The sequence below is a fragment of the Podarcis cretensis genome, assembly GCF_951804945.1.
Source record: "Podarcis cretensis genome assembly, chromosome: 6".
NCBI lineage: Eukaryota > Metazoa > Chordata > Lepidosauria > Squamata > Lacertidae > Podarcis > Podarcis cretensis.
The window spans coordinates 41,428,196-41,451,404 of NC_137175.1; the positions used below are offsets into that span (position 1 = coordinate 41,428,196).

The 23,209-nt window shown below is 45.7% G+C and overlaps 1 protein-coding gene and 1 long non-coding RNA gene across 2 annotated transcripts in view; one reads left to right on the forward strand and one right to left on the reverse strand.

Moving 5' to 3' along the window:
* The window catches only part of RASSF5 (Ras association domain family member 5), a 111,408-nt gene extending 109,190 nt beyond the window's left edge, over window positions 1–2,218 (reverse strand). The window contains exon 1 of the mRNA XM_079979541.1: window positions 1,523–2,218. Within this exon, the coding sequence (XP_079835667.1) occupies window positions 1,523–2,177 (655 nt within the window). The 5' untranslated portion in view covers window positions 2,178–2,218. The remainder of the gene's footprint in view (window positions 1–1,522) is intronic.
* LOC307218112 lies at window positions 1,141–23,013 on the forward strand. The gene is made up of 3 exons (XR_013839783.1): window positions 1,141–1,251; window positions 8,219–8,370; window positions 20,437–23,013. It is a non-coding gene; the product is annotated as an uncharacterized lncRNA (long non-coding RNA).
* The last annotated feature ends 196 nt before the right edge of the window (window positions 23,014–23,209 follow it).

Below are 23,209 nucleotides of genomic sequence, written 5' to 3' on the forward strand. Positions count from 1 at the left end.
GCCAAAGCAATCAGCAGACTCCAAGTTTCAAAGATTCACGTTTTGAAATAAAATTCCACATTCAAATTAAAAACAGAATTGCCATGTAAAACTCCCAGTGGCAAAATTTAATGGCATAAAAGTCATAACTCTGCAAAGGAGAGACAACATCAAAAAGCACAACAGTTCTAACCAAATCGTATACAAGTCATGCACAGAACACCCAACTATCATCAAGTGATTTACTGATAGGCTCCTATGGAAAAGACTGGCAACAGTGTGGTAAACAGCAGCAATGGAACAGGTTAGTAAATGATCACACAAGTCAGAGAGCAAGGAAGGGAACCACTTGAAGGTTTAAGAGGCAGAACAGCAAAGTAAAATGGAAAACACAAAAGTAATTTCTCCTCCCTAACAAATAAGCACCTTGGAAGGGAACACAGCTGACATTCATCTGAACACCTAGTAACCTAAAGTCTGTACATCAAATGTTCAGATCGATCCCATTGGTGTGTTTACATAGGAATATCCCAACAGGAGACTGAATGGTGAACACGAAGTTGAAAAGATTAAGCATTTTAGAGGAACAACGTGCAGATGATAAGAGGGCTTGCAAAACACATCTGCACCAACTTATTAATTGATTGATGTGCTGCAGTTTCAGAATGGAATACTCAAAGGATGTGTAAGCCAATTTGCTAATTAGGATCAAAGAGGGTTGAAATTCTCATAGCGGGAGCTCAAATAGAAGCCAGCAAATAGCCCAACACACCTCATGAAATTTTTAAAAGGGCTCTAGCACTCAGGTCTTGAACATAAATCAGTGCCTGCGCCAGACTTCCCATAAAGCTGCGCTCTCTCCTCCAGGACTTCTAAGTGCTTTGATAGGAATGCAGATCGGATCCAACAAGGTTAAAACGTTTATTATCTACCTCGGGACAATAAATTATCAATGTCTTTTTAAAGGCACGAATATCTCCAGTGTCCTACAAAAGGAGGTTCCTTGGCCGGCCATGGTGGCGGCGGGGAATTGCTACAGCTGGTTTGCGCCGCTATGTACGCAGAGAATCCGCGGTCACTCACCTGCAAAAGAGTCGACCCCGGGTGACGGGGTGGGACGGGGGAGAGGAGGCTGGAGAGTCCCTTTGCTCTTAAAGAGGCAGTAACAATGCAGGAGGGATTAGGGGAGGATCGCCTGTGTACAAATCAGAACAGGCTGGGCCAGCAGAGGTGATCTGCTTGCCCGCCACGAAGGATGGGACCCCTGCAAAGGTGGGGCAAGGAGAAGCTACCCTGGGACTGGCGGGGGGGAAGGGGGCTGCCGTCGTTTTAGGAAGGACTAGAGAATCAGCTACCTGCACTGCCTCTTATCACATAGAAGGGGAATATTAAGGGGCATCTTCAGGTCAGGAGGGAGCAGATCCCCACCAGCGAGCCTTTCCCTCGCCTCCGCCGGCTTGCCTAAAGCGTGGGGGTGCCCCGTCTACCGGGAGAGGGAGGGGAGGGAGCCCTTCGACGTGCAAAGCCGAGCCGAGCCACTTACTCGCGCAGCGCAGCGCCCGCTGCTGCACGGCCTCGCCGCACAGGTCGCACCAGCCCCTCCAGAGCGCGACGGCTTCGAAGCGGTGCCCTTCGCCCTTCTCCTCCCGCACGCGGGGGTCCCGCGGCTGCTCGAAGATGGTGCGCACGTCGGGCAGCAGCCGCGGCGCCGCGGACCTCAGGCGCAGCCGGTGGTGGTGCTGCGGGTGCGGGTGGTGCGGCAGCCCCGAGCGGGCCGCCTTGGCCGCCGTGCCCGGAGACGCCGGGGCCTCGCGGGGGGTGGCGGGAGCCCCGAGCGCCGGCCCCTCGTCCGCCGGGGCCAGCGGGACGCCGTCGAGGAAGGCGTCGGTCCTGGGCTGCGCCTCGGGGCCGGCGGCTCTTCCGAGGTGCTGCCTCCAGACGGCGGCGGGGGCGCACGTCGCGTCGCGCTGGGGCGCAGCCTTCCCGTCGTCGCCCCACTGCGCCATGCTGCCCCCCTGGGCGTGGGGCGGCGGCTGCCTGCGCCGGGGCTGCGGCAGCGGCTTCAGGTCATTGGCAGCGGAGCGCTTGAGGATCTTCTTCCTCTCGTTGGCGCTGAGGCTCTGCAGGAAGCGCTGCTGCTCCTTCTCCAGCAGCAGCGGGTAAGGGTACTGCCCGATGGCCGGGGAAGCCATGGCCATGGCGAGCGGGCGGGCGGCCCAAGCAGCTCCGACCTGCCGGAGGGTGGCCGGCAGCGCAGGCGCTCTTAAGAGGGACCTGCAGAGGCGGCAGAGAGGGTGGAGCGAGCGGCAGGCAGAGGGCGGGCGGGCGGCCTGTCTCCAGCCGCGGCTCTCGGCAGGGCTCCCTGCTGCACACACGCTTTGCGCCGCCGCGCAGTCCGGCGCTCCCCTCGAAATCCTCGCCAGCTGCGTGGGAAGGAGAGCGGATCACAGCTAGAGCCCGCGGCAAGGGAAAGAAGAGAGCTGGCCGCCCGAGATAGAGACTCGCTCAGTTGTTTTAAAACCCTAGAAGAGCAAGGAACTCTTCTTCGTACAGAACGGCAGCGCCCGTTTTCTGCGGATGTGTAAAATAGCAGCAATAAAATAAGGGCGCCTCTGTGCATGTGCAGAGTGCTTTCACACACACACACACACACACACACACACTTGCCTTCTGCGGTAACAAGGAAAGCTTCCCGGAGCGCACTGGAAGCTGGTCCTTAGGGCGAATAGGGCATTGCCCCACCAGTCTGAGTCCACCCCCACCTGCCAGCCCTCTCCGTTACAGCCAGTGGGTGGCTCTGCCTGTCATTGTAGATCTTCCTGCCTTCCACCCGACCAGTCCTGGTGGGCATCCGTCATCACTGGAACAGGTGAGGCTATGAGTCTCAGAAATTCTGAGCCCCATCCTGTCTCCCTTTGGAAAGTAAGCTTAGCTCCCATTCTCCTGAAAGGCATAGGCTCTGCAAGGAGTGTGGAGGGCATTTCAGGACAGAGACATCAAGGGACACTTGTCTTATGCAATTCTAGCCCAGGTGGCAGAAAATGCATTGTGGAGGAGCCAGGCATAGTTGCGCTTAGACCCTTTCACCTTCATGCCTAATGAACCTGCTTATTCACTTCCAGATCAGGGTCTCCCTCCTTCGCAGGATGTGCTGCTTGCTCCACAGAAGTGTAAGCAGGTGCCCACATCTTCCTGAAATTGGTCAGAGGCACAGCGCTCAACATTGTGGTGTTGATAGGCTTTCCCAAGGTAACCAACCCCAGCATGTGGCATTCGTGTGCAGCTGTTAGCACCTACACACAGGCCACTCCTGACACCTGCCCTGGCCCCTCATTGGAAGATGCATCAGGGAGCTACCATTTTTAATTTCCCACAATGCCCTGGAGGGATGTTACACCCAGGGCATTGCGGGAAATTATAACAGCAGCTCCTGGTCCCAACCACACTGGAGTTGACCCTGCCAGTGTGGTGTAGTGGTTAAGAGTGGTGGACTCGTAATCTGGGGAACCGGGTTCGCGTCTCCGCTCTTCCACATGCAGCTGCTGGGTGACCTTGAGCTAGTCACACTTCTCTGAAGTCTCTCAGCCTCACTCACCTCAGAGAGTGTTTGTTGTGTGGGAGGAAGGGAAAAGGAGATTGTGAGCCGCTTTGAGACTCCTTAGGGTAGTGATAAAGTGGGATATCAAATACAAACTCCTCTTCTTCTTCTGCTACCACTGATCCTTTTGACTGTCTGCATTTGTGTTCTAACAGCACTAGCAGGCACGTTTGGCTTAATCATCCAAGCCAGGATACACATTCTTTTACAAACTCTAGCTTGTGCTGCCTCTGGATCATGGAAACTTTATCCAGACCTACTGTATTTTTCGTCCCATAGGACGCTCCGTCCCATAGGATGCACCTAGTTTTTTGGGGGGGAAATAAAGGAAAAACCGGGGAAACCGAACCAGGTCGAGGAACAGCGGGATGGCGGCGCTGCGCCTCCTTGCTGTCCCCCAAGCTTGTGGGGCTGGCCGATGTCTGTCCAGCGGGTGGGGCGCTCTGCTTCAGGGCGCCCCTCGCGCCGGGCGGCAGGCTGCTATCCGCAGCGTGGGGAGCCCTGCGGGGAACTCCCGCAGGGCTCCAACATGCTGCAGATGTCTGTCCGGCGGGTGGGGTGCTCTGCTTCAGGACGCCCATCGCGCCGGGCGGCAGGCTATCTGCAGCGTAGGCTGCGCATGTGTTCCCGAAGTGCGCCCGGCGCTCCGGAAAGCAAGCTGCTATTCGCAGCCTAGACAGCCTGCAGGAACTCCTGCAGGGCTGCCTAGGCTGCGGATGTGTTCCTGAAGCCTGGAGAGCGAGAGGGGTTGGTGCGCACCGACCCCTCTCGCTCTCCAAGCTTCAGCGAAAGCCTGCATTTGCCCCATAGGACGCACCCAGATTTCCCCTTCATTTTTGGAGGGGGAAAAGTGTGTCCTATAGGGCAAAAAATACGGTAATTGCTTACTCAGCTCAGCTAATTTTGCGGATTTAAGTGAGCCCTTTCAGGGAAATTCCAGGCTGTGTAAACACCAAGATAAAGAATCTGCCTCTTAGAGCTAACATGCTGGATCTGCCTTTCCACCCAAAAATGAAAGTTTGCAGAGAAAAGTAGATATCACAAAATGAGAGTGACAGCAATCACACTTATAATGCTCCCTACTCTCAGGGACCTGGGACGCAGGTGGCGCTGTGGGTTAAAGCCTCAGCGCCTAGGGCTTGCCGATCGAAAGGTCGGCGGTTCGAATCCCTGCGGCGGGGTGCGCTCCCGCTGCTCGGTCCCAGCGCCTGCCAACCTAGCAGTTCGAAAGCACCTCCGGGTGCAAGTAGATAAATAGGGACCGCTTACCAGCGGGAAGGTAAACGGCGTTTCCGTGTGTGGCTCTGGCTCTGGCTCTGGCCAGAGCAGCGATGTCACGCTGGCCACGTGACCCGGAAGTGTCTCCGGACAGCGCTGGCCCCTGGCCTCTTAAGTGAGATGGGCGCACAACCCCAGAGTCTGTCAAGACTGGCCCGTACGGGCAGGGGTACCTTTACCTTTACCTTTTTACTCTCAGGGAAAGAGAACCAACAGTTCTGGACATACCCCACTCAGTAACCTCTCACTGCACAACCTTGACCACCCACCTCCAAATACTTGCAACAACAATTGCATTTCCCCTCTGCTCCCCCAATACACAACAGGCCCTCCACGAATAGTCATGGATACAGACTTCCCAAAGAATGAGTAGGATCACAATTTGCACATATAAAACAGTCAATAAGGGATCAAACATGTCCTATGAAGAAAGCTTTGGGAGTTTTTAGTTTAGAGAAAAGGTAAGAGGTAACATGATAGAAATTTATAAAATTCTGCACTGTGTGGAGAAAGTAATAATAAGAATAATAATTTTATCATTTATACCCCGCCTACCTGGCTGGGTTTCCCCAGCCATTCTGGACGGCTTCCAACAGAGGACTAGAAACAGAAAAAAACTTCAAACATTAAAAACTTCCCTGAACAGGGCTGCCTTCAGATGTCTTCTAAAAGTCAGATAGTTGTTTATTTCCTTGACATCTGATGGGAGGGCGTTCCACAGGGCGGGCGCCACTACCGAGAAGGCCCTCTCTCATAACACTAGAACTTGTGGATATCCAAAGAAATTGAATGTTGGAAGATTCAGGACAGATAAAAGAAAGCACTTTTTCAGACAGCACAGTTCAACTATGAAACTCGTTCCCAAAGGAGGCAGTAATGCCCACCAACTTGGATGGCTTTATAAGAGAGTTAGACAAATTCACGGAAGACCAGGCTATTGATGACTACTAGCATGGCTATATTCTGCCTCCTTAATGCTTCTGAATATCTGTTTCTGGAAACCACAGGAGGGAAGGGTGCTCTTGTGCTTGGGGGCCACTTGTGGGTTTCCCATAGGCATCTGGCTGGTCCCCAGGAGAAGAGAATGCTGGACTAGATGGGCCATTGGCCTGATCCAGCAGGCTCTTCTTACGTTCTTATGTTTACTTGTTGAGAGCATCTTGGGGAACAATTCAAGCCCAGTGCAGGGAGATCCTATGGTCATAGAAACGACATAGTACAGTACAAGTATTCATTTAATTCTAGAGAAGAGTCAGTGGAGGAAGATTGGAAGAAATTTAAAGACTACTTACAGAAACATTGTAAAATTAATGAACGTTAGAAGGATGTTGGAATGAAGTTACATGGCCTTAGCAGAAATGTTATAAAGAATTAAGTATAATAGATTGTAATTGGATTAAAGGAAAAAATAATGTTAGAATTGGTTAAGTTAATTGATAGGACAGAAGTTTGAGGAAGATGGAAAGGATTTGCTGAAACAATTAATCGAAGTGGAATACAAAAAAAGGGAGGTGTGAGGAGGTCGCTGAAACAAGTAAAAGAAAGTTAATAATTGAAAGTATAGGTTGTCTTTTTTTAAATTGTTTTTGTTTTATTTTTGTTATGCATATGTAATATTTTTGTTTCTATATTGTATTGTATGGTTTTGTCAGGTTTAACTTTTTTTTCTTTTTCCTTTTTGTAACTTTCAAAACTTTAATAAATATTATTTTTTTAAAAAACAAGTATTCATTTAATTCTGAAGGCTAGCAATTAAATGAAATAAGTGTCAAAATGAAGAATATATACTCTGCTTTATTGGCGTCTCTTCCTTCTCTAGTCATGCATTGTGCTTCTGTAGAGTTTGCCAGAGGGGAAGGAAGAACCATTAGATCAGAACCATGTTGAAGGAGTTTCCTCAAGTAAGGCACTCTCTGAATGAACAGCACATACTCAAATTACCATTGTTGGGTCCTGCAATAAATACAACTGTTTTAAAGAAAAGGTTTAAAACATATATATTTGGGTCCCAGAGGTTGCACTTTGCATTGTGTTCATGTTTTCAACTACTGTGAGAACTAAACGATGAGCACAATTTCAATGTATTAGCTGCAGGACATAGAGATGTATCAAATACAAAAAAAGAGGGGAGCATAAGCAGAAATAAAAGCAAACTTCATAGGAATAGCAGAGCAATACAACTGAGACCATTTAAGCAAGTTTAAAGAGATGCAAAATAGATTGGGGTTGGGCCAAATAAGTACATTTGGAATTTTGAGAGGGTGCTTCCCTCTGGCTGCTCCCTTCATCTCTCCCCCTGGGACACCTCCTCCCAGACAGGCAGAGAGAAACATGCACAGATAGATTATTTGCTTTTCCATGGGATCTGGGGAACAGTCTGATAGTCTGTAAAATACAAATGCATGATTTTACACAGGGTTCCCCCAAAGCCATTATTAAATTAAGGTTTACATCAGTCGACTGCAGGTGGGGTGGGGGGAAATCACAGATCTGGTGCTGGCCAGCGCTACAAAGACACAGGTCCTCATGGATCTTCATGACTTTTACATATGATGACAAAGGAAACACTTGACACATCACAGAACATATATGTAAGCACAGAGGTGGCCTATGATTTGATGGTGGTTTCTCAGGGAAGTCTTGAGGGAAATAATGACAATCCATAAGAGTCCATGCCTCAGATTTTGTGCAACGGCAGTACTGGAAGGCACCAGATCCATGACTTTTATAGTTTAGTAGCTGGAGACAGACAGATGTGATTTGCTGGTGATTGGACCCATGGGGAAAATAGGCAATTTCTAGAGGCTTTGTTTTGCTGGATCAGACTTGGGTGTGCATGCATGGACATGGCTTCTCTCGCTTTCTCTGGCACTACATTTTCCCTGTTCCCCAACTCCTACGACACTCCTCCCCCGCCCCCATTTCTGTGTTTCCCCAATAGCTGCCTTTTCCTTCCTTACCTCATTTGCTTCACTTTCTGTTGACTGCTGAGCCTTCACAAGCTGGAAGAGGAAGTAGGAGACAGCATCACACTTCCAGCTTCTTCATTCAGTGTTCTGTACACTTTTCAAGTGAGGGGGGGGGAGAACCACATTTGCCACTTTGTGAGGAAGGGGGCAATGAGTGGGGCAGGGGAACTTAAAGGCTTGGAAGGCACATGGGGATGTCCTCAAAAACACCACTGCTCTCATGGTTGCCACAATGACAACCCCATAAATTAATTAAATAACAAAACTGGTCTTTCAGTTTTGACTAAACACACATAGGACAGATGGGTACATTGATTTTATTGTCTAACTAGATGCTTCATTTACCCTTACAGCTAGCTTATGTCTGATTTTTTGCCACTCATTATCATTTCAGAACACTTCTAGCCCAGCACGTTGGCTATTATCATAGAGAAGAGTTGGAAAGGTCAGCTCAGAATTGGATCTAACCTCTTAGACCTGCTTTTCACATAAACTGGGTAAAGTACAGAATAGCGAGATGAATTCTCCATTTCCCCTATATCACAGGTAACTGGTCTCAAGGGAATGAATGACCTAAGACAAGGACAAATTTTGGAGTCTTAACACAGTAAATGTTCGGCTAAGAGGAGGAGCATAAGACAAATCAGATGGATATTTCCCCCTGCAAGGCATGAATATCTTTAAAATAGTTAATCCATCAGGCACATTTGAAAGAATGTTTGCCATTTCACACCGAGTCACAAATTCAATACAATCTGTCTTTAATTAGCAATTTGCCCTTTAGATTTCAATTCTATAGGGGGGAGACCACAGCTGAGAGCAGATTATTAGCTCTGACAGCGGAGGAAGAAAATCTGATTTATATGGCTGCTCTGGAAAACAGAGGAAGTGTGGCCTGTTAGCACCCATGTACAGATGTCTAAGTTAGTATCTGACAATATGCTTGTGGGCCACCATTGGGAGAGTAGCAATTTGTTGGCTTTGGATCAAGGAAGAGTCATATTTTATCCCTAACCATAAACTCACTGTTCCTAAATGAAGGTCAGAAAAGATTATGGGTTAGCCAATGTTAGTCTTACTCAAGAGTAGATAACTGAACCTGTGTTACTTAAAAATAAATGAATGTAAGTTACTTAAATGCATTGATGCCAATGGAGCTACTCTGAATATGGCTAATATGGGGCATCATTCTATGAAAGGGATGTCTGTAACTGGCTAATGTGATAGAACTTATTGAATATATTGTATCCAAGACATAGTAATTTGCATTTATCAGTATATAGTACTAGTAGCCACTAGGCTGTTACTCGTGTTTCACAGTCTTACAATAGGATTTGTAGCGTAACTTTAGGAGAGATGAGCTTCTGTCATTCATACCCAGCCATTATTTCCTCCCCAAAGCAGCATAAATTTAGAAGGACTACTCTTCCTTCAGGAAGATGTTATATACTATGGGTAGGCAAACTAAGGCCCGGGGACTGGATCCGGCCCAATTGCCTTCTAAATCTGGCCCGCGGACGGTCCAGGAATAAATGTGTTTTAACATAAGTACAGTGGTACCTCGGGTTAAGTACTTAATTCGTTCTGGAGGTCTGTACTTAACCTGAAACTGTTCTTAACCTGAAGCACCACTTTAGTTAATGGGGCCTCCCGCTGCCGCTGGAGCACGATTTCTGTTCTCATCCTGAAGCAAAGTTCTTAACCCGAGGTAATATTTCCGGGTTAGCGGAGTTTGTAACCTGAAGCGTATGTAACCCGCAGTACCACTGTAGAATGTGTGCTTTTATTTAAAATGCATCTCTGGGTTATTTGTGGGGCATAGGGATTTGTTCTTTTCCCCCCTTCAAAATATAGTCTGGCCCCCCACAAGGTTTGAGGGACAGGGGACTGGCCCCCTGCTGAAAAGGTTTGCTGACCCCTGTTGTATACTGTATCCTGGGTAGAAGTGCAGAACAGCCTTTACTCCTGGAATGTCTCGGGGCGGGGGGGGAGAATAGAGTTGAAGAGTGATACTCTGATTGCAATATCAAATACGTTTCCCTGTATTTCTGCTGTTCAGGTTAAGAGTGCAGTTACTTATGTAGCCAAAATAGCACCACTCGCCCAGAACAGGAGGTATCAGCAGGCATCGGGCTGGGCTGGGGTAGGGGGTGGGAGACAAAAAAAATCTTCCTAAGGAAGGAAAACTCTAAAAATACCCAATGAGGACTAAGTGTGTGCAATGGCCATGGAATTGGAAGTGGGGAGATAAAACCAGATGAGAGGAGGAATGGAATGGAGTAGCTGGAATTCTGAGCAGGGGGCACACCTCCACACTGCAACATTTTGTTGCAGATTCCACTGTCGTCACTATAATTGTGAGACCTGAGCCCGGAGAAAGTTTCAGATTTCCAAACCCTAACTGAAGCGAACATCTAAATGTAATCCTCCTCATGAATATCACAACATTCCCAAGGGGTCAGAACTCTAAGTGGCTGCTAATCTGACCTGAACTCTCAGCCAAGGGTGGGGGGGAACCATCCAATTGTATCCAGATCCAATTCTTGCAGTTTTGAGTCTCTTGTGATGTTCTGCCTGGTACAGGCCTAAGTGCCAGCTGATTATTTTCACTGTGAAATTTGGGTTTAACTGGGAAAATGGGTAGGAAAAGTAGTTTTATTTTCAATTTCTTTCACTATTTCAAATGAGAGTTAAGGAATTTCCCCAACTGTCTGCTCCCCGCTAATTCACTTAACTCATTGTTCAACCCAGAGGAAGTTCCCTCTCTAGAAGTTCCTTTCCAGTACTTGAAAGCATAGAGTCACACACTGGTGGATGTGGATCTGAGAAGTCTAAATTGGGAACTTTTCCAGGTTTCCAGGCTTTTCTAAGAGATGCTGCACTATGAGGAACTGTCTTGTGCAATACAATCACACTGGCCCTCTCTTGAGCCTTGTTCATACAGAGTTTAAAGCCTTGAACTTTTAAGTCCAGGGATCTTTGCAGATAGCAAGGCACACTAAAGAAACTTGCTGATACTAGCACAGAAAGAAAAACATACTAAAACACAGCCGTTATGTAAAAAAAACCATGGTGGTGCTTTCAAAGAGGAAGGAAATCACAATTTAATAGATTTTGTTGAAATAATAAAGCTCTAGGTCTGGGGTGGTGAACCTCTTTCAGTCTGAAGACCTTATGGTAAACCTTTCACGGGTCACATGACAATGTTGGGTGGTGCTGAGACGAAAGTGGGTGGAGTAGTGGCTGTTCCTGTACCACATGCCAGCCATGCAAAAGTCAGAATTTTCTACAGACACAGCACTCCTCAAGCAAGGCAAGCAAGAGGCCTTATCATACTCCAAGGGCAAAAGTATTTGAGGTGGGCACAGACATGGGGTGCAGTCTGGGGACAGACTTGTATTCAGCTCCTAAGTCTGAGGTCCCATCCCCCACTGATTTAGGGGTTTTCCATAAACATGGTTGTGGCCAGTGGTGTAGTGTTCATTTACTTCATTATACCCCCTCTTCCTTCCAAGTTCAAGGCTGCATCTATGCTTCCTCTTCCTCCTCCTCCTCTTTTTAAAATCCTCATTCAGGATTAATCAACTGAGTGGAGATTTGAAGCTGGGTCTCCCTAGTCGTCCTTGTCCAATGGGACAACCACCATGCCACACACACACACACACACACACACACACACCCGGCTCTGTAATTAGTAGTGAGCATTACAATGTGTTCATTTTGTTTCAAAAGCTGAACAAAGTCAAGGCAGCCATTCCCACGACGATGTTAAAATATGTAAGAATCCCTAGTAAGGCCAAAATATTAAAATTAAAAAACTTTTAACCACAAGAAACAGCCATCGTAATCTGGTGAACTGGGTTCGCGTCTCTGCTCCTCCACATGCAGCTGCTGGGTGACCTTGGTCCAGTCACACTTTTTTGAAGTCTCTCAGCCCCACTCACCTCACAGAGTGTTTGTTGTGGGGGAGGAAGGGAAAGGAGAATGTTAGCCGCTTTGAGATTCCATCGGGTAGTGATAAAGTGGGATATCAGATCCAAACTCCTCTTCTATTTCAGGATTTCCATGAACTGCCACAGGCAGGGATGCTGCTGGCAGCATTACCACCCACACTGGTGGAGTGTCATTGGCATTACTCTGTAAGCAGATGTCACCAAGGCTGGGTGGAGGGACACCTCTGTTCAAACTCTTCCTTGCCTCCAGCCTGACACAAAGGGGGTTTCGACTGCAGACTAAAAATATTAATACATTTGCATCGGATAACTATTATTAAAAGCAGTCTCAGCTGGATTGAAAAACAAATCTGCCCATCCCAATTCTTTCAAGAAACGTTGCATAAAGTGTGGAAGTCCAGATTTCCACTGAGCATTACCTGGCTACCTGAAATGATTCATCTCAGGACTGATTAATAGTTCCCTTTCACTTGTACACAATGAGTCCTGTTGTTGTCGTCATAATGAGGCTCTTTTGCCTTATACCAAATACTGCAGTACCTGCTACTGCTTTTGCTGTTCTCACATGGATATTGTCTTTTGCTAAAATGTGTGCAAAAGAGGATGCAATACTTCAGAGGTCCACCAGTCTCAAGCTTTGGAAAAGAATATTGTCAATTACTTGTTTTCTCCACTAAACTGGACACCTTATTATAGAAGAAAAAATAAGACCTGTTCCTTAGCAAACACTCATCAGCTACGTGTAGTTCCATTTCCACTCTGAAATTTTTCGAGATGCCTGCATATCATTTTTTTTATCTAATAAATTTTCAGGTATCAACACAACACAGGTATCTATGGATCTTTAGCACGTCTCCTTTCTCTTGCACATCATAAAACACATGCTCTGCATTGCCTCCCTTCTTTCATCTAGGAACTTATCTAACCTCCCTCATGTATCTATCTTTTCAACATATAATTGCTAAAGACCTAAGCCCTACTCATATTTATTTCTGGATCAGTCATTTGGTTTTATTCTGCACAGAAAGTATGTTTTGTTCAGTGGGAAATGGTTGCATTTCCATGTGTCAGCATATTTGTGTACATGCCAAGAAAGACTGGTTGGAAACTCTGGTTAATGTACTCCAGCAAACTCAGCAGAGCCACACAACACAGTAATCAGATATTGAAAAATTATAAAGAAGCTTGTGAAATAATCAGTTATAAAAGAACAACAACAACAATAATAATGCACAGGAGTTTATAAGTTTCTTGTACAGACATTCCAACGTTTATCTGAGTCAGAAGGGAAAATACTTCTTATGAAAGAGTAATCATTAAGAACAAGCCAAATGTACCCGACAAAAAGAGTTCTATTTTCTGCACATTAAAGGAATGTTTAATGTGCAATTGCTACTTTAAGGCAGTTTAGCTTTGACAGTGGTGTAGTGCTTTAGAAAGCTCTTCCAGGGAGGCCAAGAGAGATTCCACATCAAAGTATTTGCTGATGTAAACATATTATTCCACTTAGGAAGGAATCAACAAAGCAGTGTAGCTTGGCCATCTCCATTTAATTTCCAAGGAGCAATAGTACAAGAACAAATGAAGCTACTTTAATAGGGCAGTTCCATTGCGACAAGAGTGCCCACAGGCACCAGCGTAACATTTAAGTAAAAAAAAAAAAACCAACCCCCCCCAACCTAGAATCATAGGACAAACATGACACAGAAGCGGGCTTCTATTGTAGATACTGGCTTGTGGTCAACAGCTGCTTTGTCAGAAGTGCAAGCATCCAGTGGCGTAGCGTGGGTTGTCAGCACCCGGGGCAAGTAATTTGCACCCCCTAACCCGTGGATTTGCGCCCCCTAACCCTAACCCCCAGATGTTGCACCCGGTGTGGCCGGCCCCCCTGCACCCCCCATGCTACGCCACTGCAAGCATCAGCTTCTTAGGCTACCACCCTTGCACATTGCCTTCAACAACAATTCATTTATTAGAGCTAGCCAAAGCAATAGTAAGAAAATGAAGGGCAACTCTGCTCAGTGAAGAACCACCCTTTCAGAGATCAGTCCTGTCAGCCTTGATCCCTCGTTTTCAAGTGGTGATGGGAATGACTGGGCTGAGGTGAGAAACACCACACGGGAAATCCCAGAGGCTGATTGCTGGGGGTTTCCCCTCAAGCTTTCGAAACAGCTCCTTGTGGCTGGGAAATCTGTAAGCAGATTCTTTCTTCCAAATGCAGTTTGCCCCTTGCTGGGTAGGGGTAATGAACCAGAGTGAGCAAGTAACCAAGCAAATCTCCTGTCGCCATAGAGGAGGTGGGGAAACTAATTGCCCAACTGAAAAACAACAAAGCCCTGGGCATAGACCACATTCCAGCAGAGCTCATGAAGAACAATATCAGTTGGTGGGCTCCTATAATGGCGTCAATATTTACATACATCGATTCAACAGGCATAATCCCTGGTTGCTGGTCAGAGGCAGTAATCATCCCAATCTATAAAAAGGGTCCTATGGCAGATCCAGCGAGCTATAGACCCATTAGCCTCCTTACTATCCCCAGCAAACTGTATGCCAAACACCTCCACATCAAACTAATTGACTGGATGGAAACTGAGGCAGTTCTGGCAGAGGAGCAAGCCAGCTTCAGACAGGGCAGAACAACAATTGACCATTGCTTCGTATTAGCACACCTCATTGACAAATACGTCAATAAAACATGTGGGACTCTATACGCAGCATTTATTGACCTGAGTCAATACTCATGAGTCAAACTTTGGGCTAAACTCAATGCCACCAACATTGACAAAAGATTACTATTCTTGATAAAAAGCCTATATAAAGACTCCAAGTTATATGTAAGAACCTCAGGACTTCCAGGTTGGCGCCATCGTCGAATGGCGGAGTTCCTCCGACTGGAGGAACAGGCTCCGTGGAAATCGGGTCTTCCCACCGCGGTGAAGATGGGGACCCGCTAGAAACCCCAGGCAGAGAAGCCTGGGGACGTGGGGTTCGGCGGAGCACCGTGAGCGCCTCCCCTACTCACCGGGAAACCCTTTTTTGGGGCTCCGGAGTGAAGTGGGGTGAGCAGCGTGGTGCAAACGAACCGACTGCTACTTGCATGGAGGGAAGCCGCACAGCCATCAACGGAGAGCGCTGACTTTTTCCTGATGACATTTGGACTCTAAACAAGTACCCGTGAGTAAAAACGGAGGATTGGACTAAGGGAAATTTTTTTTTTAATTAGGCACGAAGCGGGAAGGTATAAAAAGGAAGTCTGACTCCCGTTTTTTGTAAACAGACTGAAGCAAAGATCGTACAAACTAATTAGCCTTGATTTTGATTTAAAGATTGAAATTTCCGGCACTTATGACCATCAAAACCCCCTTGACGGCAGGAGGAAAGGGGGTAAAAGAACTTTGATTATCTAATCCTGCAGATAGAAAGTAAAGGAATAAATTTCCATTGCCCTCAACCTGGGGACGGGACGTCAGGACAGACTCTTTGAAGGAAATGGACTTGGACAGATAGAAACAAAAGAGAAACAAATAGACTTTGATGTCGCTTTCTGCTTGTGCTTGTTGCAAGGAAACAAAGTATTGGAAAATTGAAAGTAAATTCTCCTTTGTTTGATACATTTTAAAGATGGAGGTGAACAGAAGTTTTGCCCTCTAGAGGGAGTTTGTCAGTTTCTTTGTTGGAGTTCACAGAGAGACATAACAGCTGTGGAAATCAGTGTGAGACCAGATATCTGACCTTGAATAAAAATGAACAGGAACGAAGTTTTTCTTGCTGCCCTTATTAAAGTGGATGCTATGCTGCAGCAGCTGCAAGAGGCTATGAACTTGGTAGATGAGAAACTGGATGCCATGGCTGCTGTAGCCAGAAAGTATGGTTTGACAGGAGAAGAAGAGAGTGAAACCTTACAACAATTGACCCAGGAAACTGACCTAAAGCAAACTCAAGGGCAGTGGGAGATGGAAGAGATTGTTGATATGCCTCAAAAGCTACAAAATGAGAGATCTTATGTCGTTGAATCCAAAGGGTGTCTGCAAACTTCTGGAGTTAAGGGGATTCTTAGCTCTAGTGGGACTGTGAAACAAGAGAATAAGTACTTTTGGAGCAATTACAGTTTGGATTACAAACTCAACAATGGGGAGTGGATCTGGGGGGAATGGAACAACTTGACAAATGAAAACGGAGACTATGATTGTATGGAACTTCCCAGAGACCCACTCCCCAAGGAGAAGGGGAAGAAAGTACGAAAGACTTCAACAAGGGACAAGAAAGTGTTGTATCATAACCAGGAGCAAGAAAACCTGCAGAGGTGGCATGGAAGTGACTTGAGAGCCTCAGACATTAGAACACCGGACTGAAAATTAAGATTAAAAGGAAGAAAGGACGGACGCAACCCGAAACCAGGAAGAAAGGGACGATGGATTAAACTAGAAGAGAACCTGATTATTATATATTTGGCTATTTCTGAGTAATATTTGTAAAACAACAGACTGTGGCGGAAAGGAAATAATTGGCTTTAGTAGAAAGATTTCAAGATTATAAGTACAAATATAATTTAAAGTCTAAATTTAAAGGTATATGGTTTTGAAAGTAAAGATAAAGTTAAAGGTAATATTGACAAATTTGTAATAGATTGTTAAGATAAATTATTCTTTTTTGGATAAATATGGGAAGAATTTGCTGAAATAAGGTTTAATTTGGAATACAAAAAAGGGAGGTATGAGGAGGTCTAAGACACAAGATAAAGAAATGAAGTTATTTTGATACATTTTTCTTTTCTCTCTTTCTTTTTTTCTTTTGCCTTTTATCTGTTTTTGTTTTTTTATGTCTAAAACTTTTTTTGTATTTTGAAAACTTGAATAAATATTATTATTATTATTTTTTTAAAAAAGAACCTCAGTAAATGGGCAACTAATTGGCCCTGTACCAGCCACCAAAGGAGTCAAGCAGGGCTGTATTTTAGCCCCGGCCTTATTCAACTTATATATAAATGACATGGTCAAATACCTAACATCCCCGGAATTTCATGCCCCCAAATTGGCCGAAAAATCAATTTCAGCGCTCCTCTATGCGGACGACACGGTTCTCTTATCACGAACTAAAGTAGGCCTCAAAAGGCTACTAAGAGAATTCTCAGCCTACTGCAGGAGAGATCAACTGGTGGTTAATCACCAAAAAACCAAAGTCATGGTCTTCGCTAGGAGACACAGACATCACAGATGGGAGATGGACAATCAGCCAATAGAACAGGTAAAATTTTCAAATACCTCGGAGTAGTTTTCCAGTCAACAGGGGCCTGGGAGGCCCATCATAAATATGCTAGGGAAAAAGCATCTCAAAGCGCCAAAATACTGTCTCACTTTTACTGTACGAAGGGGGGCAGACATATTCCAGCAACTTTGGAGGTCTTTCAAGCAAAACCCTTGGCGCAATTACTCTACGGGGCCCAAATCTGGACGGGAAATCATTGCCACACACTTGAAACAGTCCAGTCTAAATTTTTAAGACAGATTCTAGCCGTTCCACCATGCGCACCAAATGCGGCCCTACGGCTGGAGACTGGCCTCCTCTCCGTCGAAACCCAGACCTGGTTAAGAACATTCAACTATTGGCTTCGCTTAAATTTAAACCCATCCGGACTACTACCTCTAGTAGCACGAGATGCTCATAGAAGTCGGTGGTCCAAAGTAGTGCATCAAAAACTACTTACATGTGACCTCCAAGCACAGCATCTCCTGAAAATGGGTCTCCCCAAGGCAAAAACATTTATTGACCGGCGCATGAAGGATATTGAGCAGCAGAATAATCTGGCCCATATTAAGAAATTTAGTGCTTGGTATGCTTATCTGCCCCCTCCCACTTTGATTTTCGGGCACCTTATTTGTCTACCTTAACCATTCCAAAACTCAGACGGGCCTTTACACTGGCCAGACTAAATATGTTACCCTTAGCTGTTCTTGAAGGCAGATATCAAAAAATTTCATTTGAGAACCGGCTCTGCCCCTGTGGAGCTGGCTACGTAGAGACTGTCACACATTCTCTTGTCTTGCTCCCTATATAAAGATCTCAGGGACGAGACCATCACGCCGCTCCTATCCGCCATCCCAGGCCGCTCTTGTGAAGCCAAATTGTTCTCACTCCTAGCCGACCAGAACAGCTCGACAACAGAGAAGGTTGCCAAATTTATCGAGAGAGCAATGAGACTGAGAGCTGCTATCTGAATGACATCAGTGTCGTCACCCGGATTCCTCGCCTAGGATCTTACTATTATTATAATTACGTTTTATTATTATTATTTTATTACCTCTGCCAAGTTTTACTGAGATTATTAATTTATCTGCATCTGATTATTATTATCTTTCTCCCTGTCCTGACCATCCCTCCGAAGTTATATTTATATCTATAATCTTTCAATTTGGCTGGTCTATTCACTTAACCGACCTGGAACAATCTACCAGAGAAAAGGCCGCCGCCCATGGGACAGAGGGTCATGGATGAATGATAATCCAGCTTCTACCTAGGGTTTTAATAGGTCATAAGATTTTATGGTAACTATATTCATAATGTATTTTTGTCGGTGTTTGTCCTTTGATGCTATGGCCTGTCGGCTACGCAAATAAGGTCTATTCTATTCTATTCTATTCTATTCTATTCTATTCTATTCTATTCTATTCTATTCTACAAAGTTCAGCACAACTCTAAGGATTTCTATTTAATGTGAGCCCAGCTGCAGCATCAGAAAGTAAAAGACAGACTCAGTCATCGCTTCTGAGTCTGAATTCAGGGAGGGAACATGAAGTCTCTATAGATCACGTTGATAAAGGGGCCCTGTCAGGTTGCCTCAGAGTGAGAAGTTTTGGTTGCTCAGAGATGTGGTAGAGTCAGCATTTCATGCCAAGAATATGTATTATGAGATGTGCTATTTAAAAGTCTTAGGACAGGCTACATTATTGTGTTATTAAAACAATGGGGGCAGTGGGGGAGAACAGTGGTCAAGGCTTTTCTTCTTCTTCTTTCTTTTTAAACCTAGCTCACATCACAAGGTGCTTTAATCTGAGGTCTTCAAGCATGGGGTGTCTTCAATCTGTCACTATTTTGCAGGTGGGATTCAAGCGCATAGTGGCAAATTCAGGTTACGTAATTAGAATAGGTCTGATGCTCCTGCATAGCAAACCTACTTCTAAACAAACACACAGAGTTTGGGCAGTAAAGAAGGTGACAGGAAAATGTGGGATAACAATTGCTTGATGTGACATTGTATACCATTCTCCACAAACAAATCAGACTGTATATTTAACAAGCAGGTTGTCTGGAAGCAACCATAGAGCCACTTCCAGATGAGAATAAACTCAATGGTGCTGGTGTGTGTGAGAGAGATACTGAATGGCACAGCCATGTGGGTAGGGACCAGATATATGGGTAGATCTTTCCAGAAGATTGGTTCCCCAAGGATGCCAGTTGGGTAAGAAAGACCCACACATTTAACCCCACTTCACATGGTGGTTTCATTTACATACCCTTCCCAATAGGATGAGACCACATTGCAGGGAAACAGCGCTACCGCTCCCCAGCTTCTCCAGCTACAAATATTCAAATAATATGCTGTCGTTCCCATACTTTGAAGTGACCATCCCTTCATTTTAACCATCTCTGTGTTGGCTTCATAGTTCAAGTCTGTCGACTAGGCCGGTCACCAGGGTTACCGCCTGGTAGCAGGTGCCTGCTCTGAAGATTCATTGTCACTCGGCAGAGGTAGCATTATTAGCACAGAAGGGAAATTAACAGCCCATGGACAGTGATTTATCTCTAAGGGGTGGGAGAAAGGGCAGCCAAGGGAATGCCTTTCCTTTCTAAACCATCCACTTTCCCAATTCTAAAATATTTGCTTTCAGAAAGGGGAGGAGGTGTTGTCATGTTTGGCGCAGCCGTTCAATTTTTCTGCACGCTGCATTTATCATTGAAATGGTTTGCTCCATCTGCAGCGTGGAGACCTTGCATTATGTCTGTTCCCGTCCATTGGGGTTTGGGCCCATAAATCACTTACTAAGCAGGCTGGATAGGGTGCAAGGCAGGGATACTGCATCTGCTTCTCCAATGGCAAATAGCTTCCTGATATCATCTTAATGCTTTGCTCCCCAGAGACCCCTGGGCTTCCTATATCACTGCTTGACACATTGCGGCTGCTGGCACACAGCTGAGTCAGCAGGCAGCCTCTGAGGATTACCCAGGGGCTTGTAAAGCCCAAGGTTAAAAAATGGTAGAAAGGTGCAGAGCACGACAAATCCTTGCAGCCAACATGCCTCACCACTGAGCTAAAATGCTGTTTTCAGCAATACCCATCAGCTACTAAATACTCGGCTTGGCTCCCATCATCTCAGTTTCACTTACCCCCACAGCACACCTCTGAGAAAGCAGAGAGTATCAGGCCAAAAGATGTCATTCTCAAATGCATGCCAAGGTACTCCACTGTCCTTTTAAAGAGGAAAAGCTGCTTCAGGAAGCACTGAATGGAAGCAGAGGGGGATTTTTTTTGGGGGGGGGAGGAATAAAATGGGGAGGAGGAATAAAATGCTTAACACTTCACCCTGCCAGCCATCTTCCCACCCCCACCCCACCCATCTTCAGGCAGCTTATTCTGGTTTGTTTGGTGTGTTTGTTTAAGGGAGGAATAATCAGGAAACCAATCTGCAACTAGTCCTGCAACAAGAAGCACGGGGCTTAGGAATATGGCTTTCCCAAAAGGTTCACCACTCCTGCATACCACTTTGCTGCAGCATAAATAAAATCTGTCTTCTTCATTATCATTCTTGAATGGCTTACACATCCATTAGACTGCATTGGGGGTTTCCCCCCTTTCTTTAAAAGGTCAACTTCAAATATTCAACTTACACAGATATATTGTGTTGTGGCCAATGCTAGTCCTATTCAGAGCAGAGCCGCTGAAGTCAAGGGGCATGACTAACTTGGGTTCATTCATTTCAACTGGTCTACGAAACCCACCGGTTTCCATCTTTAATTTGCAAGAGCAAAATTGCTTACGTGATCCACAGGGCCGCATAGCACAAGCCTTCCTGCTGCCCTCACTCCCCTAACGGTATGGTGCCGTATACCATATCTGAGCCCCCTTTCACTGGATGGGAGGGGACCAGGTGTTTGGCTCTGGCCATGTGGCTGCACTATTTCATAGAACTGTAGAGTAGGCAGGGACTCTGGGGGTCATCTAGTCTGACGCCCTGCAGTGCAGGAATATGCAGGTAACCTACATACTGCATCTCTGCAGGAGAGTATAATAGAGCAGCAGCGCCCATGTGGTTCAGTATGTGTGGTTTAACAGAGCCAGAAACTGAGGGGAAGGGCCACAGCTCAGTGGCAGAGCATGTGTTTTGCATGAGCAAAGTTCGAGGTTCAGTCCCCTGCATCTCCAGGTGGGACTGTCTGAAAACCTGGGGATCCAGTGCCAGTCAGGGTAGAAAATGCTGAACTAGATGTGACTGTACATCAAAAGCAGCTTCTGAGGCAGGTTGAGGAGCAGCTGCTGCTGGGGGTGCAGGGGCGGAAGATGCCCTAATGTAAGGGCACCAGCCCTTGTTGTCCGTCTCTAAGGGGGAATCTCCTGGATCACAACCAAACTATTCTACTTCAGCCTTAGCTTCTCTGTGCTGACATTAACTTATCTGCTCAGCTGTTTCGTTGTTGCTGTTTTAATCAAAGGAAAGCAGAAGATTCTTTACTTAGCTCACAGCCTTTTGGGATGAAAAAGTTAATACACACACCAGGCCTGGAAGCTTAAGATAAATCAAACCAGAAACTTGGAAGTGTGTTGCTTGCTTGCCTGCTCTGCTTTGGGGTGAAAGCAAAACATTTATAATTAAACATACATGCAGCAACAAGACACCTGCCTCTCTCATCCATTTATCCTAATCAATTTTGGCTTGTTTCCAAAAGCAAGCCTGAAATATATCCCGGCCATTTTCTATTTAGTGGGCAACATCTAGAACCATCTGAATCTAGCAAAGCATATTGAGGCAGACTAGGAGACAGGGCTGGAACAAATGTCTGGCCCAGTCTTCTAAAGCACTCAGTGCCACTTTGATTAAAAACAAATAAAACCAAACAGTAACCAGTGAGTAAAACAGGCAATAAACTCACCAGAGAAATCAGCCCAAAGCAAGCTGAAATAATAATTAAAATGTTCTTGCAGCACTTGCACAAAGAAGAATACCTTCTCACTCAATACTGAGAGAATTCCAGAGTGCTCCCATCTCCATTCTAACTTGGCATAAAGAAGATTTGCATAAGTGACCCTGGTTTCCTCCTGAATTTTAAAGATAAAAGCCTTGACCCAGGGTTGGAAGCATACACGCAACTCTTAACTCAACACTATGATCATTATGCAAGGCAAAAAGTCCTTGAGTGCTTTAAAATAGATTATTTTCCACTGATATCCTGTTGTACTTTCAGTAAACATCTCTGTTGTTTATCTCAGGGGATGCAATACAATTGCACTGGTACACACAGGAACACACCATGCATCACTTTTTTATGTGTATGCCTAAAATGTTTAAAAACATGACCACATTGCTTAAACAATGTAACAGCTCCTTATATCTCATAGATCCCAAGAAAAAACTATCAATATGCTTAAAACAAAAATACAACCTACATCCTAAACCTTCTACAAATATTTTCTCATCAAAGTAAGTTTTTTTTTGTTATTTAAAATGGTATGTGCACCGTGAGCAACCAAGTCTGTATTATGCCCCTTGAACCACTCTAACAAACAGATCAAAAGAAGATAAATTAGTTCTGTTTTCTCAGACTAAGCAGCTCTGAGAAGTGGCAACCAATGGGATGGGGTGTGGGTCTCACCTGACTGGCAGTTACAGGCAAGGAGCAAGACTTTCTACACAAGACCCCGGTAAGTCTTCCTACACAAGGCCAGATTCCAACAGACAATCAAAAAGCCAAGGAGAGAGAAAGAGAGACATGGCCAAACCAAGCAAGCTCTGTAGCACCAAGGACAGCTCTCCGGAAGTGGACAACTTTCTCCATCATGTTCCATCAAGTCAAACAGAGCCCATGTGTCTCCATTGGTGAGTGGAGCTCTTAAAGCAACCCTGTCTAACGTCTCAACTCTTACCACCATCCAGATGGGTTCATTGCCATAGTTGTCAAGAAAGGCAGGAAACTGTGAGGGCAGAGTTTATTAGTTCCTTGGGGGAGTCCAGCACACATGCCACATCCTCACATGCCAAAGTACAGAGACTTTGGTCTCTGTACTGGCATCTACACCTGGCTTGTTTGCAGACAGCACTACTGTAGGTTGATAATGCCCACTCTCCAGACTCTTTTTTGTAGTTTCTGAGTCACTGCTTGAAGCCTGGGGGACACAGCTTTGGGATCCCTTTTACATTAGACTACCACAAAGGGCTCAT